Raw genomic sequence first — 19,296 nt, 5'->3', positions numbered from 1 at the left:
TGCCAGAGCTTTCCCCCCTTACAACCTCTCCTCTTCTTAGGAGAAATGCTCTAAGTTCATCAAGGCTTGATTCTCATTAACACTTAATAATTCCACTCCCAGACCTTCATGAAACATTTGTCAACCTCACGAAATTCAGAAGATTGGCTTATAAAATGTATGAGATTTTTATGATATTAAAAAAATTATGCATATGAGAATCTTTCAGTTGAGCTCCAGGGTTTTAAGTCTGGTTTTCATATAGCTCAGTTTTTCAGCCTGGTTATGACTGAGAAAGCTCTCTGGGTTAAAAAGTTTCTTTTTCTAAGAAACACACACAGAAAATCAGTTGAAACCAGGACCTGAAAAGAGTCACCAAGTAGCACGAAATGGTGGATGAAAGTGCAAGAGCTGGGACTAAGGTGCTGTTCAAGTGCATCAGAGTAAATCCTGAAGAACTAGTGTCACAGGAATGTTGTAAAAACAACCAGCAAAAATGTTTGATTTCTGTTATCAGCACCACTGCAGTGATCATGGAAAACAAGGAAAACCACAATATGTTGCAACTGAGTTACGATTCCCAGCAGAAAGAGCAGTCAGAAGAGCAAGCATTTATAAAAGACACAAACAAGCCAAACTCTTTTATACAATGCAGCAGTTCTTCCATGTCAGCTCTGCCTTCAGAATCAGTTATCAAGGAGAGCAGAGGGCAATTACACCAAGTTACAGGTTAATTCTCTGGCACACGAGACATTTCTCTTTGCAGCATTCTTTACAGGTGTAGAAGGAAACAAACCATAAAGCCCTATTTCAGATTCATCTCCTTTAAGATGGGGAATGTGCTGTGTGGGACCAGTCAAGGCAACCCTGGCACTATTTCACCGAAAGCCCTACAGCTGTGAGACAGGCTCTGGGCCACAAGTAGACAAAAAAAATCAGGTTTGTAACTTTTAGCCATTTTCAAGACTATTGCTTGCGCAAAGAGGAAAACTCAAAACTGAAAAATGGGTTCCTGCCATTATCTTTTGGGCTGAAGATGCCAAAACTTTTGCCTGTACCCCTGGAGGGTAAGATTCTGCAGCTCACAGCCACAGGCAGCAGCATGCATTTGTAGGGCAGAACCTACTGTGGTCACTAGGACGGGTGAGCAAGGCAGGAGGTGCACAGTCATTTGCTGTGGCTTAACATGAGAAGGTGCTAAAAGTCTGCAGAAAATTGCTGTTTGCTGAGGAAATTTTACTATCTTTTTTCCCTACCACTTACTCAAGTCACAAGAGGATGAACAATCTATACGCAAGAGAGATGAATAATTGCTGGACTTACTAATGGCACTTGCTTTGGGCAGAAGGTCTCAGGACTCTATAATGGTTTTATTGCTCTGCTGACCTTACAATCGATGGTTCTAATTAATAATTTCAATTAATATTAAAACCAGGTATTACTGCAGAGGATTCATTTCCTATACTTGCAGGAGACTATTCATTGATAGGCTTATTCAAAACACGGTTCCCATTCAACAAGGCTCGTCTTTCAATTCATAGACTATATTTCTAGATCCATGCAGATAATACTGATAATATTTGGAATTCACTTAAAAGGGAAAATAAAACATAATATCTTTCAGTAATCCACATATATCATAGGTGAGTTTTGCAGAGAGTCTACATCATTAAAGAAGGCTAAACCAGAACAAGACCTCCACTGAAATTTATATACTTCCCTTACAGAGAGAAGATTTCACTAACCAGATCAATGGAAAACAGCAAAAGATGATACTGTTTTCCTTTGTCTGTATTTACATTTGGCAACCTTTTAAGAAAGCTTTAGCATACCATGCTGTGGAACAGTTAGATCTGAAAATTGAAGGAGAAAAAAAATCAGTTTCCAAAAGGTTCTGCAGGGGTGTGCTGGAGCTGTGCAGTTAGGGGGACCTTGTCATCTGCCCTTGTTGCCCACTGTTCGTGGCCACAGTCCATGGGCGCAATGCCCAAAGCACAGCATCCCTCATCTGCTGCTGCAGGGCTTGGTGGTCTCAACATGGGCATCCATGCTTCCTGGTTTCTTCTGAACTCAAGGATTTTGTGCCTCAACTTCTCTTTTCCTCTATGGGGACAATATTTCACCTCACAGGGATGTTGAAGAAATAAATTACCTAACCACAGAGAGTAGAGAGAGCCCAAGTAATGAGCTCAGAGAACAAGCCTGAAAGGAAATGAGTAATCCTGCCTCCAGAGCTCAGCCTGGGCCATGCACAGTAAATAAGGCCTGGAGGCACATGAACAATGAGGTTAAATGAAATTGCTCATTAAGAGCAACATAAACCCAGTGAGCCTTCCCACTCCCTATGTGTGGTCACCTACCATGGTAATTAAGGGCTGTACCCCGATGGGTGCATGCAAGGGGCAGAATTCGGGCTGCAGAGGCCAACTGGTTTCTGACATTTCCCAGCTTTCAAGTGATTTATTATGCAATCTCAAGGTTATCTATGGAGGTGTGTGTGTCTGAGGGGGAAGTGCTCACTTATCCTGCTGTCACAACATCCAAGGTGCAATGGACTTTGCCCATAGACACCGGGAGCTGCAGAGAGGGGATTTACTCACAACTTCAGCAGTGATTTAATTCAGAGCCACACCATGTGGGTGTAATTACTCACTGCGAATGAGTTGCCTCCCATGCTGAAAAAGCCATCTGTGAAGCAGCCTGGGAGCTCTCTGCAGAGAGCCATGGACCCACTCCTGCCACCACATGTGTGCAAGGCAAGGGTGTTCCACTGGGATGTGCAGGAGGTGCTGTGGCTGTGGCAGCAGTGCATACACATGCACAGAAGGCATGAGAGCTCGAGTGATGCCTGTTACCTGTTCAGCCAGCAGTGAGGCCAAGCTTGAGTAAGCATCTGCAAACTCAGGGCCATATTTAATGGAGTCCCGCAGTAAGATTACAGCTTCCTCCTTCTTCCCTTGGGACCTGCAGGACAGAGAAGGAGGAAAAAAACAGAAAGGAATATTCCTGTAAGCACACGTTTAGGTTATCCCACTGAATAACTACTTTAAAGAGACATGGAAGTCCCCAGCTTGACCTTTTCAGCAAAGACTAAATGATTCATTCGTGTCTCCTCTCCTCAGTGTGCATACCCAGCATGTCCTCAGCTCATTGCTGTTTCCGTGTGTTATTCTCAAGAGCTGGGAGGATATGGGCTTTAATGAATCAATGTATATAAGCATCTGAAGGGAAGGTGCCAAGAGGATGGAGGTACTATGACCTGGAAACAGGACATTTGCTCTCAACAACTCTGCTCTCACATCGGCAGGTTGGAGACACCACAACACTTCCTTTAAAAAAACCCTGTAGAGTCTCTGCATGTTCCTAGACAAAAAGTACTGTTATAGATACATTTATGACTTTGTTAAATTGAAACTAAAATATCTCTATGTTAAATTCCTTAGCAAGTCAATCATTAGGCCAGAGGAGTCTGCTCTTCAGATCCTAAGGATTCTGAACAGAGATACTTGAGAGACACTGATGAGCCTGTTTTTTTTCCCAGCACTGCTCTGCTTTTATTGCCATGGAAAATGGAAATAGTTTCCCTAACAAAAATCTCGGGATGTTTATTTATTTGAGCTACAACTTCTTCGGTATTACTCTGTATTTCTCTCCTTTGATAAATGAGAAGGTTTCCTGAACAAACATCTAAGGATGTTTAGCTGGACTGAAACAACATTTTCCTTGTGCAGGGTCTACAAAGAATATGAATAGCAGGGCTTACAAAAAGAAACAGAGGGCTCAGGGGAAACAAAAAATATGTGAACACCTTGCTGCTTTGCCCTTAGATTTCATCTGAGGGACATGGTCAAGTAACCAGATCTTGTTTATAAGGTGCAAATTTCAGCTGATAACATATGTGGCTTTGCAGATATTTTCTCTTTCTAGTTGTGTAACTGGAAGAATATTTTGCTTGTGAATTAAGCTAAGTAAAACCAGTTGTGCTAGTCTTTTTCTTCTTCCAGTGGTGTTCCATAAATTACACGAATGAAGCAAAAACAAATAAAGAACCACTTTTCTCCTACACTAATTAAAGACTAGCTAGCTTGTCAATTTATAAAACTTTTGGATCCCTTGGCTGGAGTTTCATGACACATTTTTATAAATCAAAAACAGATGACTGTTTTATAAAGGTATTGATGTTTGGCAAAAAAACTTAGGAAATGCCAGCTACAGAAATAAAAGGATTAAGTGATCCACTCAGCAGCAGTAGAAGTCCCCATTAACCACAAGCATGCACTCTGAACACGGGGCAGCCCTCTTAATTACTCTTTTTTTTCTCCATTTGATCCAAGAACAATGTTTGTCTCCCTAAAGTGGGGGTAAAGAGGGAAAGATTATGGCATCTTTTTATGTGACAGACTGAATTACATTAAAAAAAGCAGATCTAGTAGTTTCTCAGAGGGCTTAGGCCTGCAAAATACCAAGTGCTCTGGCCAAGCACTTAAACATGCACTTAACTTTTATGTATGCAAGTTGAAAATTAATTACTAGTTGAAGTGCTTTCCTGGATCAAGGCCAACACTTTGCAGGATCAAGGCCATCGCTTATATAAATCTCCTGCAATTTGGGAGAGCACAAAGCATTGGAGAACAGTCCAATACACTAATTTATCATAAACTGGGGATCTGGAGTAGGAGTACCTAAGTAATGTATACCTTCACTGTGACAGAGAGAAGAACAAATTCAACTGTGATCACTTAATCCCATTTTTACCTCAATTACCTTGCTTCATAAGGCACTCTCCGAGAGTGAAATTTGCACCTTATAAACAAGATCTCTTCTACTCAAGCTCCCAACCTCCCCTCTACAATGAGCATGATCAAGCTGAGAGCAAGGAACAGCTCTTTCCATTAGGACTATCTCTTCCATATTTTTGCAAGTGTCCCACAGTTGGAGAAGCACCAGGTTGAACCACCCTGCCAAAGTCTGACGATGCACAGGGCTATTAGCACTGGAGAACAACAAGAGTTAGCTGCTCTAGAGGACTTTGTAACTTTCAAAATTTGGGGGTTTCTGTGCAGTTAGTTAGACTGTATTAAAACCAGAAAGACAGAACTCGACAAAGGTTCCACAACTGTTCTGACAAATTTTTGCAATGGGATGTAGTGACAGTACAAGGGGAATGGCTTTAAACTGAAAGTGAGTAGGTTTAGATTGGATGTTAGAAAGAAATTCTTTACTGTGAGGGTGGTGAGGCACTGGATTAGGTTTCCCAGAGAAGCTGAGGATGCCCCATCCCTGGAAATGTTCAAGGCCATTTTGGATGGGATCCTGAGCAACTTGTTCTAGTGGAAGGTATCCCTGCCCATGGGGTCCTGTTGGAAAACAAGCTGACTATGGGCCAACAACATACTCTGTATGGCAAACAAAGCCAAGAGTGGGTCCAGGGAAGTGATCCTTCCACTTTACATGATACTTGTGGGACAACATCTGAAGCAACATCTGTCCAGAGCTGCAATAAAGGCATGGAGTTACTGGAGAAAGCCAGTCAGAGGGCCACTAAAGAAGGTCAGAGCTAGAGCACCCATTGCGTTGAGGACAGGCTGAGCAAGCCACATCTGTGCAGCCTAGAGAAGAGAAGAGAAGAGAAGGGTCAGGAGTGACTTCAGTGCTGCTGGCAACTCCCTGGTCAAACAGCACAGAAAAGCCAGAGCCAAACTCTTCTCAGAGGTACACAGTGACAGGACAAGAGGCAAAAAACATGAGCAGGAACATGGGACATTCTGATTAGACAGAAGGAAAAATATTTTTCACCCCAGGGATGGTCAAACAGTAGAATAGGTTATATGGAGGGATTGTGGTATCTCTGTCCTTGGAAGTGTTCAAGATTCAGCTAGATGCAGCCCTGAGCAACCTGATCCAATCAGACTTGCTCTGAGTAGCTGGCTTGATCTCCAGATGATCTCCAAAGAGCTGTTCCAATATAAGTTATTTTTTAATCTATTGTGAATTTGACTGCCAGAGTTTGTGGAGTTTTTTAACAACAGGCTACAATGTGTATGTAAACAGAAAAGTACAGTACTTCATGCCACACAGACTATGCTAACCAGAGACCATCCAGAAAGCCAGATGCAGCATCACTGAACATTATTACTTGGTTTGCTTCTCTGAATGAAAGGAGGGAACATTCACTAGCTAAAATACCTTAAATCTCAATACACGTAATATCTATCTGACGTTTTTCAGCATCTTCAGACAGTTACACAGATCTGTGTCAGCACATTCACACACATCCAGAAGCCTGTATCAGAGAGGGCACACAGTCCTCCTTCCTCAGAATAGATGGGTTTGCTAAACTTGGACTAGATCACAACAGCAAACACTCAGGACAAGTTGTGTGTTACTCTACATTCAGAAGAGAATCGGTCCTTTGGGTAAACTCAAGATTCAGTGGAGATTGTTTCTAGGCATTTCACTTTCCCCTTGAAAATGAAGCCGTAATGCTCTCAAAGCACGTAAGAGTTCTGAGGCCTTTATTCATAAGAAATATTGTACTGAATATTGCAGTGCTTTAGGTAATGGTTTGATATAGTACTGCCAATAAGTTCTTGTCCATTCTTCCTGCAACAGAAAGCTGAGATAAATATTTACTTCAAATGTTCATGATATTTTATTTCTTGTCCCTTTACAGAATAATCCACAGGCTATAAGTTTGTGAGGTATTTTGAATGATATTTATCTGTATCCCAACAAAACTGAATTTATATAGGGGAGTTAAATATTCAAAACACAAGAAAGCATCAGGCTGCTCTATGTCACTGATCACAGATCATGCAAGCAAAGAGATATCTGACTTTTAGATAGGTCATCTTTTGGGTCTATTTTAAGTAAGAAATCTGTTGGCACTGTTGAATTATCTACTCTCTAATATTTATATAAGGCAAGAAAATGATGACACAACTTTATTTTAGGATATGTAAACAAAACCAGAGGCTTATTCAGCCACTACCCTGCAATGCTTCCTGAGAACATTCATCTTCTGGCACATAGCTGTCTTCACTATGTGCAAACAGAAAATGGAAACATCCTTTATCATCTACGACTTCCACAGAAAAGAACTTAAAAATTCCACCCTGTTGTCATCAAAACAGTTTTTGCCTTAAGTTTAAAGCACAGGCAATGGACACTTAAATGGCTTATTTACATGGAACAATGAAAGGCAGATTCCCGCACAGAAATAACATACCCATCCTTCCAGAATTCTGGAGTTCACCTTCCTCAGTACTCCAGAGGAGATGAAATCTGATATCTGCCATCAGATTTTCACCTTATGAGCAGGAGTGGGTATAAGGAACTCAGCAGAATTCAAGTGGGAATTCCCCATGCCAGAAGTTTCATTACATGCCCCAGCACAAGCAGTGCTGTTACTGGACATGCCTTAAGTGTTGAAGGTCTGGCTCTTCCTGAGCTGTACCATGGACTGAAGCCTCTGCAAAGAGGGCAGAAAATGCTTTTATGGCTTGACTATTTATCTTCTCTCTGACATATGTTTAAAAATCAAAACACTCTTCATAATGTCTCATAACACAGCCAGAAAGTAATATCTGTCTGTAATATTCTGCAGATTTTCGTTTTATTTCATTTATTTCATTTTATTCATTTATTTAATTATACTAGCATTTAGCGTCTGCAGAATGCTGCTTGCCATACAGATATATATATATATATATATGAAAGGATAATTTGGAGGCCAAGGTAGGAAACATGAATAAAGACAAAGTTGTAGGAAGGAGGAACTTGAAATCTCTGTCTTGTACGTGTCTGGTCATCTCACAAGTCACTTCATGCTCCAGCATGGCTGATGCTCTCTGCCAAGCTGATGGATGATCTAGGAAAGGTGCTGGCAAAGGGATTTGGGCTAGCATTTTAGGGGAGACAATCATATGGGATCTGCCCACACAGTATCTGCTTTACGTATGTGCTAATCCCTCCATCATGAAATCTACCTATTTTCTGCAGGTTTTTTAAAGCTAAATAGGGAGATGAGGGCACCCAGTTTCCACAGTAATTAATTCTATTGCTTTGTCCAGATGCACTGGACACTGGAAGCCGAAAGAGAGTTTAGAAAATGGGAGCAAATGGATGTGGGAATAGGGCAGGTGGAACCTTAACACGCTCTTTGGACAAATTTAGCACAAGCATCACACACATTTAACATACTGCAAAATATAGCACCACAGAAGGATGCAGAGCACATACAATCCAACAGGACACACAATATCTTAACTATCACATTGGGAAAAACACATGACATATTGCACAGAAAACAAACAGCAGTTCTAAGAGATTTTTCCCACGTGCCTCCTTTGTGCTTTTCCAGTGCAACAAATCCAGTTTTTACCCATCTGCTGGGTCATAAGAGCCCACTGGCAGTCCAGATTTAAGCATAACTGACATGGGATGTCCTGGTGCTTCTTCTGTCTTACATTCTTTCGTATTAATATTTTATATTAAAAAAACATAACAGAGAATAATAACTAAGACAAACATGATGGATTAAAAGGACAACATGTATTTTTAAACACCATTGCCACCTAAGATTAATTTCAATCAACCAAATCTGATGAATAATACAAAGACCTTTCATTTCTCTTGTAATAAGACTCTATAATTTTCCTTCCTTCTATTTCCAGTAAAACACTTTCCTATTTTCTATTTAAGATTGTTTACTTGTAATATTATTCTGATAATTTCTCCACTATCGAATACACCAGTCAGAACTTCAGCAACCCACTTAATATCCTTTATAAAAACTCACAGTCAAAGCAACATTTTAGAACCAGAAAGATCAAGTAAGTTTTAATAACACAGTGCCACTTTAAAACCAGTCCAACACTAAAGCCTGTCATGGTTTAACCAGCACAAAGCCCAGTCTGCTCTAAAAGATCTACTAGAGACCTATTATCAGCAAAATAAGGGCAGTTTATATCAGCAAAAATGTATTCTTACAGCTGTAATTTCTGCAGTTCTGTCAGCAAATAATACTATATCTTCACAAAAACAAGGATGTTTTTGCTGCTGCTAAATAGAGATATTTTACTTTTTTTCATTGAACCCTTAGCAGATTCTTGTACTGATCTAAGTTCTGTCTTTAGATATGGTTAGTCAAATGAATTTGCATGATTATGGTTGTTTGCTATTCTCCTTGCTAATGGCTGACACGCTAAATAACAACAAGTGAAATACTGATCTGATTAACTTGTTTTCTTGCTCAGCAGAGCAATTGTGCAGGGATACAAACCAGTTTCCCCCTCAAATCCAGACATGCTGTGCAATAGAATGAACCTTCTGCTGCTCTGAGCATCTCAGTGTTCGGTGTTTATGCCTAAACAACCTTCCATGTAGCTAATGAGGAGAAGTGGGAACTTGCAGAGAGGGATTTGTTGGATCTGTGTTATTTATTCTCTCTGCATCTGATGCCTGTCTTTGAACAATATAACTTCCTCCACCGGAAAGGCTTACATATCTCGACAAAGATGGGAATCTCAGGTGACTGTTTGGGTTTAGGCAACTCATTTTTGATGCTTGATTTGGAAAAAGGGAATTCCCTACAATTGAAAGACGCTTGTGAACAGCACCCGAAGGGATGTGGCAGATAGCATAAGGATATCCAGACTAAGCCTCATCTATGTGCTGGCACTCTTGGACATCAATAAGGAATATCACCATTCCTTCATGAGTTGGCAGCAAAAACTACTTTGGTGATGTGTGTAAAGGGAATGTGAATTTTCTTGGTGCCAGTTCTGCAGTCAACTTACTTGAGTAGGTTGCCAAGATTGAAGAGAGCTCGATTGTGCTGAGGGTTTAACTGAAGGGCCCGTCTGTAGTAGTCCTTTGCCTCCACCACGTCTTTGGTCAACGTCCCCAAGTTGTTGAGAGCACTTGCGTGACGAGGGTACAGCCTAGGAAAAATGAAATATCAAGTTACCAACGCTCATTAATAGACAAATAAAGCCAAGTTCACTAATGCTGCCACCACTGCTGTTTGGCACTCAGTAAAGGGGAGGATGTCTGCTAGAAAACCCTGTTTTCCCTTCATTTGCTGCAGGTCGGGTGGGATCCTGAGCAACCTTTTCAACTCCCAAAGAGATTGCAAATCAGATCTTCTCCTACAGTTCCTATATATCTCCAGGGCAAAAGGGAACACTGAGCAGCTTTGAAAGCTTATTTTACCCTCTAAGTAAAAGGCAAAGTCACTAAAGCAGCCTGAATGCTTTCATTCAAAATGTTTTTCAAACAAGCAAGAACTGCTTTGTCAAAAAATGTTTCCAATGGAAATATGTTTTGACATATACAGAAGCCAACACAACTCTGTTTAAATTGATTTGCTGGATTTTTTTAAATAATTTTTTCCACAATAAAAGTGATAATAAAGTGAAAAAGGAAACCTGAAATCAGCTCTTGAACAATGCTTTCAGGACGAAGCAAAATGGTAAAAGAATCTGGAAAAAGACTGCTTAACAGTATGAATTTTCTAAGCTTCTTGTAGCATTTGGTTCAGTACAGTTCTCCTTTTATTTGACCTGTTGATCTTTACATCTGCCTGTTTCAGTTGAAGATTACATATTGGGCCCAATGCGTCTCTGTTAAAATGCTCCATGAATTAAGCAGCACATCATGGTCCACTCAGCAGCCCAAATTCTCACAGTTGTGATCCTACATTAATATTAGTCTTTCATCAGAAAACTCCAGCGGTGGAAGTGATCCAGGGTAAGATTTAAGTATTCTGGACCCTTTGTATGATAGATAGGTGAAAACCAAGGCTCATTGTAATAAAGAAATAAATTTCTGACGATAGCCCACAAAGATCCCTGGGAAGCTGGGAGAGGTCTGATGCTCTGGTGTGAAATCCCACAGAACTCCTCCAGATGTTCATTTCATTTGTGATAGGGAGGAAGCAGGTTAAGGTGGTCAAGTCTTGAGTTCAAGAAGACCTAGTCACAAATCCTGCTGCCACTGCAGACTTTTTATTTCAGATGAGGACAAGTCATCTGACGTTTCTTGCCTTTGGTCCCTTTCATGGGAAAGTGATGTGGATAATGACATTAAAAGTAGTTGGCTAAGATAGCACAAGGTACAGCACAAGGAGGGGCATTTAAAGGAAGATGGGATTAAGACTCCATAATATAGCCTGACTCTAAAGTTTGCAACTGTTTTCAATCCCAGACTTTCCACGGTGAGGGATTTTTTTTGCCTGGAGTTTTTCACTATGTCAGGTCAGCCCTGGGATTTTCCGTGCTTAAGTACCATGAATAATTTAGCATTTTTTACACTGCTGCAGCATTTGTATCAGTCACATTTTCACTGCACAGCACATAAGTGGTTTTGGCAAGGTCTTATTTGGGGGTGAAGCTGGGAACATTCAAGGCAACTCTGGGAGAAATGGACATGCACCAGTAACAAACCCAGGATGCTTCCTACAATTAAGTAAGAAAAGAGCACAAAGTTCTTTTTCCACACAGCACCAAGCCTAGCAGACAAGGACTGCAAAGCCACATATCTGAGGAGAGATCCTTCAGGGATGCAGCAACATCTGTTCTTTTATAACTTGGCCTGTTACAGTAACAAAAGACAAACATAGTTAAAACTACTCATAGTAACTAATGACTGCAGACTGTCAACATCCTTCCCATACAGATGAGCATCCCATCTCAGAAATAACCACTTCTCCTGGTGCAAGCCTTTGAGTGCATTGCCCAGTGTCCCTATTCACCCACACTACCTGCATTTGCTGCTCAAGTGACTATTAAAGAAATCCCTAACTGATCTTGTCACAGAGTAGCAAAGAGTAGGAAATCTGTGGAGAGACTGCAGTTGACATAGAGATAGCATCACTTTCCAGCACTGGAGCTACCCAGTGGGCCTAATGCATTTTGGGGTATGAGGCTTCCTCCACTTGGAGAAGCAGCAGCAAAAGACAAGACAGTGATGAGGGTGTAGTGTTGAGTCTTAACATTGGCCCTAAAATCCACTGGTCATCAAGGCTAAGTCTCCCCAGCTGAAGCAGGCTGGGAAAAATGCTTTCCATAGCAACAGCAGGGGAGGAAAGGAAAGAATCGAGCTTGCTTGCACTTTAGCAATTGGAATGCAGCTCTGTGTGACACCTTGACCAGAATCTTGAGCAAAGAATGTCTTACAGCAAGTGACCAAGGGCTCAGTTTTGTTTCCTACTTTTCCATGGATTTTTTAACATCATTTTGGACCAAGAAAAAGGTCTGGGAGTTACATTTTTGAGGCTTTTTTAACAGTTGGCTATGATAAAAGCTGTGCACTACTACTGTCAGTACTCACACATAAAACAGCTCTAATATCTGGCATGAAGTTACTTGACTTATGAGTGGGTAAAAGTATTTCTGACAATCCTTGGGAAAGTTAGAAACAGATTTAACATTTTACAGCCCTAAACCCGATGGTTTTGCTCTCAAACTTTCAGAAATTAATTCTGTTCTTGGCCTTTGGTGCTCCCATGGCATTTTAGGCTCAGGAGATTTGCTTGCACCAATTTGGAGCGGAATGAAAACTCAAGATTAAAAAAGAGAACTGATTTCACCTTTAAATTGCACAGTCCTGACCAGCAGCTCCATAAATACACTTCTGAGTTCAGTGCTAAAACCTCTCACCAGCAAATCACAGGATGCAAACACGTTTCCCATGTATCCTGGGCTTTATTTCTTGTGTTTTACATTTATTCATTACATTTCATTGCCCTTTCCACGAAATACAACTGAAAACCCAGAACCTCAGCTAGCACAAATTGTCAGCTTATATCTGCTTATTATCTGGCCTGAAGAACTTAAGACATTTGCAATTTTACATATCTGAACAAACATTAAGAGAAATATCTGAACACAGAGAGATAAGGCAGTGGTGTTGGGGTTTGCCATTAGGGTTCAGTTCTTTTTTTCCCTGTCCAAATATTTTATTGGGAATATTACTTTATTATAGTGGTAGAGCAAGCTGCCACTCAGCTGAGTTCAGATGAAAGCATAACCAGGTCCTACGAGAGCATCACCTCTGGTGAAGTAGCCAGAGTCAGAGTCTGAGCCCATGACCATCCATGCTGTTACAAAATCACTGAATCATAGAACGGTTTGGGATATAAGGGACCTTAAAGGCCATTTCTTCCAACCCCTATCCACTATGGGTAGGGACACCTTCCATTAGACCAGGTTGTTCAAAGCCCCATCCAACCTGACCTTGAATGCTTCCAGGAATGGGGCATCCACAGCTTCTATGAGCAACCTGTTCCAGTGCCTCACCACCTTCACAGTAAAGAATTTCTTCCTAATATCTAATCTAAACCTGCCCTCTTTCAGTTTATACTGTTGAAATGATCCCTAGCAGTTTCACATCACCCTCAAATAGTTCTGTCCCAGGAGCTGTCCAGCCCTAAGCCCACATCAGGGTTGGGACCCAAAAGCCATCCTGGACTTGCCCATTGTCTCTCAGAGGATATAAACACTGACTGAATACTTCCAGGTCAGTTTATGCCAGTTGGCCTCAGGGCTAGAGAATGGAGACCAGACTATTATTTTATTTCTTAATAAGGATGTTGAATAAAGGACTAATGGCCCCATTCAAACTACCCTCTGTTCAGGCACACCCACTGCTGTCAATAACAGCTCCCTGGGAATAAAACCAGAGCAGAACAAAGTCTTGTGGCTGGATTTAAAGAAAAGCATAAAGCTTGACCACGAGTTACTAATTAAAGCAACATTTACTCAAGAACTATCAAAATGTTTCTGCAGAACTTGCAGATACACCATTTGCAAACCTGTTTGGTTTTTGCTGTTTGTGGCCTGTTGCTGTAAGGGATGGAGGCACTTTTCTTATTTTTAAGTTATCAGGAGGTTTGTGCTGATTTTCAAGGCTTTTGGAATTGCTCTCAATGATTCCTGATATGTACTTTGATTATTTTGATCGTGAGCTCTCTAATGCAAACATTGTCTCTTCCCCACATGCATTTATTTCTTAAAAGGGTTAGAAACACATTGCCAGGACACGGAGGTCTCCATTTAACCTGGAGTTCCTTCATACCATAATAATGATACAGTCAGAATCCAGACTTTGTTTTACAAACTGTCAGGACAATCTGAGATGCAAGGAATCAGCTGTTAGAACATATATAGCTTGTCTTGCACTTCTCTTGAGAAACAAAGCCTTCTATCTGGACATACATGGAGCTGTATTTTCCTTTACCACCACCATTGATAATGGTAACAGTCTGCAGGCAATATCCTTCTTGCTATGCATCTGATTAGGCAGAAATTCCTCTAGGCTTCACCTAATCAAATGCAAGTACTGCATTATTTATGAAAGCAAGCTGAATTTCATTAAACTTACTCTACAAGTAGCAGTTCATGTAAAAAAATCAGTTTATCCTTTTTTTGAGAAATCAGAATAATTTTCTTTAAAAATCTACATTCAAGGATAATTATAATAGAAGTCTTGAAATGGTAAAATTACTTTAAATTAAAGGAAAGCAACCCATAAAAGTCTATTTTAAATCAGGCTGAGATTTCATTTCTAAAGAGAAGACAAGTGGGATGTTTCCTTGTTGCAGAATGAATAATTCAAATGACTCCTCCAGTGCTGTATCTGCAATTGTCAGAATAAATTTCAGCAGCTTTCCCTTTAACTATTACAGGTATGCACTGCACAAAAACTCCTGTTAGTAATTATCTCCTCTTCTTTTAGGCTACCAAAATTGCCTCTAATACCACTGAACAAAAGACTTAGACTTGCACAGTCAAGAGATTTCCAGTTTCACAAGAAGATAACAGGTATAAAACATATACAGTCACCAAAATTCTGATGACCATTTATTCTGCTTTTTAATGTAATGCTGCTACTACCTGAAACATTAGTTTTTAAAAAAAAAAATGTGAGGGACTTTGTTTGGCACCATATCTGACCTACAAGCCAATTCCAGAAAGAAGAGAAAGGGAGGGAATTTGTTGCCATGACTGCAACCTATAACCCACCAAGAATTTTAATTCTTTTAATTCGGATCGAGAGAGACCACTTAAACAACTGGCAAGCTCTGCTTGCGGTCCTGCCTTTAAATGGCCCTTGGTCTGGTGCCAGAGGCATTCAGGGGGAGAAAGGCATTAGCCTGACAACTCCCCACTTGCTCTTAAGAGTGCTCCGTGGTTCCTGCCCAGTCATCGCTGTGTGGGCAGTGAGCAGCAGGGGATGGGGCCAGACTAACATGCAATTAGTCTGGGAAACTACCACAGACAGCATGCAAAAGACTGTAATAACATTTTTCAGGGGTCTGGGCAGCCCCCTGCAGCCACTGCATGATAAGAGAGGTTATTGAAACCAGCCCAGCTTCCCAGAGCTGGGATGACCCCAAGGTGTCATGCATGAGGGTGGCTCTCCCTCATACCTCAGCCCAGTGCCCAGCCCCTCACCACCCTCCATGTGCTGATGATAAACTTGTCAAAAGCACATTCTCAGTGACTTCAAATATGAGTTCTTAAAGCCATTATAAAAATTGTATGCAACAACACCCATCATTAACCTTACGGCCATGCCACAGCAGCAGCAGCAGAAAGAAAAAACCTGCCCGCATTATCTTGCATACTATTCAAAGAGACTCCTAGAAATTAAAATCAGCAACTGATTCAGCTGGGGACATCCAGTGTGCCCGTTTTTTTAAATGTATCTTTTGATTAAATAATGCATTTAAACTTAGCACTCGCAGGGACTGCTCCACCTTTGAAGCAGCTCTGATAGATTACCCCTCTGCACTGCCCTGACAAAACAGGTTGTGTTACCTCCCTGTGCCAAGAGGAGAGGACAGGCTGAAGAGCCCTGGGACAGACCTCCTCTCACCAGTCCAGGTATCCAGGACACCTCCCTGATACACACTCTTCGCCTCTCCCTGTGCCCATGCATCCCTACTGCAACGTTCAGCATCCACAAGGCTGGCTTCAGCCAGATTAAGCACATGGAGTCAGGCCTTAATTACCCAAACCCAATTACTTGCTGGCAGCATGGCAACTTGTTTTTAAGGCACGTTTTGCCCCATTCCAACACATACTGTAATTATTGGCATCGTTTTGCCAACAAAAGTAAGAATGTTACATGAATAATGTTTCTATCTGTGCCAAGTTTTAATACTGCCCATTTTATATTTACTCCAGTATACTATTTCAAGCCAATTTTCCAATTTCAATATTACATCACACTAATTTTCATGTATTTATATAAGTTCTCAATAAAGCTCTATGTCAGGTTGAATTAAAACTTGATTTGATGTAATTCCGAGACCAGTTATCCTTCAGGGATGCAATCCTGCACCAGCAACAACTTGGGTCATGGCCTCATGATACTGTGGTACCTTGTTCCAAGAGCTGCTCTACGTGATGTGGACATGTGTAGGTTATGGAGGAAGGTCCTATGTCTTTCTCAAAAAGATCTTTAATTTGCAACCTTTGAATTCCTTTTAGAGAGGGAGAGGTGATCCTGCAATATCAAGCAGCATCTGGTTTTCTCTTGACGAGTTTCAGTAGTTGCATCAATATTTCCTAAAAGGTAACACCCTTCAGCTTGGCAGATGGTTTGTGGCAGGCTGGGATTTTTTGTATTTAAAAAAAAAGGCACCTGGAAATCCTGTTGAAAGTCAGGCAAGTGAGAGATCTAATGCTTTTAGGTTCCTTTCAAAGCCTCAGGCATAATCTTCTTCAGTGGAAGCGTGACAAAGCAGTCAGACTCTTGGCTGCACACAGCACAGCCCGGAGTAGGGCATTACATCACACCCATTTCCACACACTCAGCTGTGAGGTGATCCAGCTCGGGGCCTGACACAATGCTAGGAATAAGACAGGGAATGATCACATCCCAGTCTAGTGCTGGGGGCTGTCAAAGCATCCTTGAGGAGCTCTGTGCGCCCTATTAGGGTCCTCACAGCTGTTACATGGGCCAGCTCAGGCCTCGATGGAGGTCCTGCTCAAGAAGTCAGCATGCCTGATCAAACAGTGTCTACAAGTCTTTCAGAGACACCCACACAGGGTATCTTTCCCCTGCTGCTGCCAAAGGGTGGGGGGGGGGGGGGTCCCACACCGATGCTTTGGGTATCCCAGCCCATCTCAAATGTCTTTTACCTTCCTGCAGACAGAAGTCACCCACATTATGGCACTGAGTACCTGCAATGTGGATACTGAGAAACAGTGTTCATCTCTGCCACGTTTTCCCTGTGGCCTAGGACAACTCTGTCTCTCAGGAGCTCCATATCCTGTCCCCCAGGTGACAACAATAAAACCTCCCTGCCCTGTACAACTGCCTCTCCTCACAGCACAAGCGCTCTGTGGCGATGACAATCTCCAGCTAGAGTCAGTGGCTGGCACAGCAGGATCTTGATCTAACCTGGGATCTCCAGAGGGCAATTTGGTATAAATAGCAAGTGCTGAATTGCAGCCAGATATCAGTGGAAGGAAGAAAGGTCCTGGCTGTATGGTTTCTCCCCCTGCCCAGCAGCCCAGCTGGCAGGAACAGCAGCCCACAGGTGCCCTGCCACCAGTAAACTCTTTCACCATGGTGAGCCTCCAAGGCTGAAGGACAGAGTACAGGGCATGGCAGCCATGCTGTACCCTGCTATCAAGGAAAACCTCTCCAGGACAGAAATTCAAATAAAAAACAGAGAAGCTGAATAGGTTTAATTTGTAAATTGACAAAAGCCTCATGAATTCTTTGAGCTTGATGTCCATTAAGAGAAAAGAAAAAACAACCCATAACAATATCCAGAAGCATGCAATTTAAATAACCAACATGTAGCACCTTAAACAATATTACAATTTATGAATTTTCATTAAATTTTCAAAGTTGGGCAGGGATAGAAGCCTAAGAGATAGAGTTGAGGAGAAAAACAGGATTTTAAGTCAAACAATGTCACACTTGAATATAAATAAATAAAACCTTTCACGCTAAGCTCACATGTTACCTGCAGTGTCAAGGCAACATGAGGTTATCAAACTGGGCTGTCTGCTACTCTCTCACATAAAGAATTTATGCAGGATCCACATAAGTCCTGAAAATCCCAGAAACCACTCAAGTCCAACAAAGGACTAATAATTCACAACACGCCTGACTTACAGACAGTGTGAACAGTGCAGGCGCCTCCACAGAGCTCACAGGTTCTTGAGGGATCCCACAGCAAACAAGAGACCATCTTGTGAGTTCTTCAATCAAACATTACACAAGAGGATAAAATAACAACACGCTCCCACCTAAGCAGGTGGGGGTGAAATCACACCTGCCATCTCCCGAGGCTCACAGGCGCCAGAGGAAGCTGTACAGCCCCATTCTGCCACCCGTGATCACGGTTGTCTCCGAGGTTGCCTGGGGGTTGCCTCAGAATTTGGTGTAAATCAGAGCAGTCCCATTCCAGCACTGCCCAAATTCCTCAAAGGGGCCCTTTGAAAGTCTGGGGATAAGCAGAGTGCCTCAACCACTTCTGCGAAGCCTTCACAGGAAGTCTCAAGGTTATCCTTGACAGTCATGCCTTGGGAACCAACTTTTCAGCTAAGCTTTCATAAGGATCAGAGAAATCATCTCTCATGATTTAGCACAACAATAATCAGTGCTACCTGGTCATTTTTCAAGCAAAGTTTTAATAAAGACAAGGAAATCAGGCTAAGAAAAAAGGAATGGCTGTGGGAATGAGTAACTAATCCTTGGATTTGAAGTCATCATTAGCCAAAAGTGGAAGGTAAGACTTGAACATGTGCAAAATACAGCTCTGCATAGCCCACATAAAAATCAAAATAGATGCCTTGTCCTAATAAGAAAACAGCTTTTCATTAGGGAAGCATTCTCCATTCTCCAGATTTTTTGTATCAGTTCCCAATATGTAAAGTAGGCAGAGCCATAACACAGTGGCCAAGGAAGGCTATAGAGCCACCATTCTCATAGCTGATGGAGGCTTTTCTCTAAGATATGCTTGAAAAGCCAGCAAGTCCCTGAAGGGCAGTGTAGAAGGACCTGCACCCACAACAGACCTCACAGTGTAGGAATGGACCCTACCTGTAACTACAGGCATCCTGGGCTGAGTTATAAACACGTGTCCATCTCATCACATCCATCTTCCATTGCTGTCAATGCAGTTACACTGCACACGCACTGCCTCTGCGTCAGGTTGTACTTATACCAGTTCAGTTTTTGAGTAAATAAAAGCCTGTGCCTCGACTGATTGGTTTTTGATCACTAAAAAGCAGAAAAACTGAGCAGAGGTGGACCATACCCCAAAACAGTCAGGGATTAGCACTTTTA

General features: G+C 41.7%; 1 protein-coding gene across 1 annotated transcript in view; it reads right to left on the bottom strand.

The window, feature by feature from the left end:
• The window catches only part of TMTC1 (transmembrane O-mannosyltransferase targeting cadherins 1), a 145,088-nt gene that overhangs the window by 13,942 nt on the left and 111,850 nt on the right, over nucleotides 1–19,296 (bottom strand). Inside the window, exons 12-13 of the mRNA XM_032688578.1 lie at nucleotides 9,780–9,923; nucleotides 2,835–2,943 (exon numbers count right to left, since the gene is read on the bottom strand). Coding sequence (XP_032544469.1) covers nucleotides 2,835–2,943; nucleotides 9,780–9,923 — 253 coding nt within the window. The remainder of the gene's footprint in view (nucleotides 1–2,834; nucleotides 2,944–9,779; nucleotides 9,924–19,296) is intronic.

Source organism: Chiroxiphia lanceolata, chromosome 5 (genome assembly GCF_009829145.1).
Source record: "Chiroxiphia lanceolata isolate bChiLan1 chromosome 5, bChiLan1.pri, whole genome shotgun sequence".
Lineage (NCBI taxonomy): Eukaryota > Metazoa > Chordata > Aves > Passeriformes > Pipridae > Chiroxiphia > Chiroxiphia lanceolata.
The sequence above is the reverse complement of the archived record's forward strand: the minus strand, read 5'-3'. Positions and strand labels throughout refer to the sequence as shown.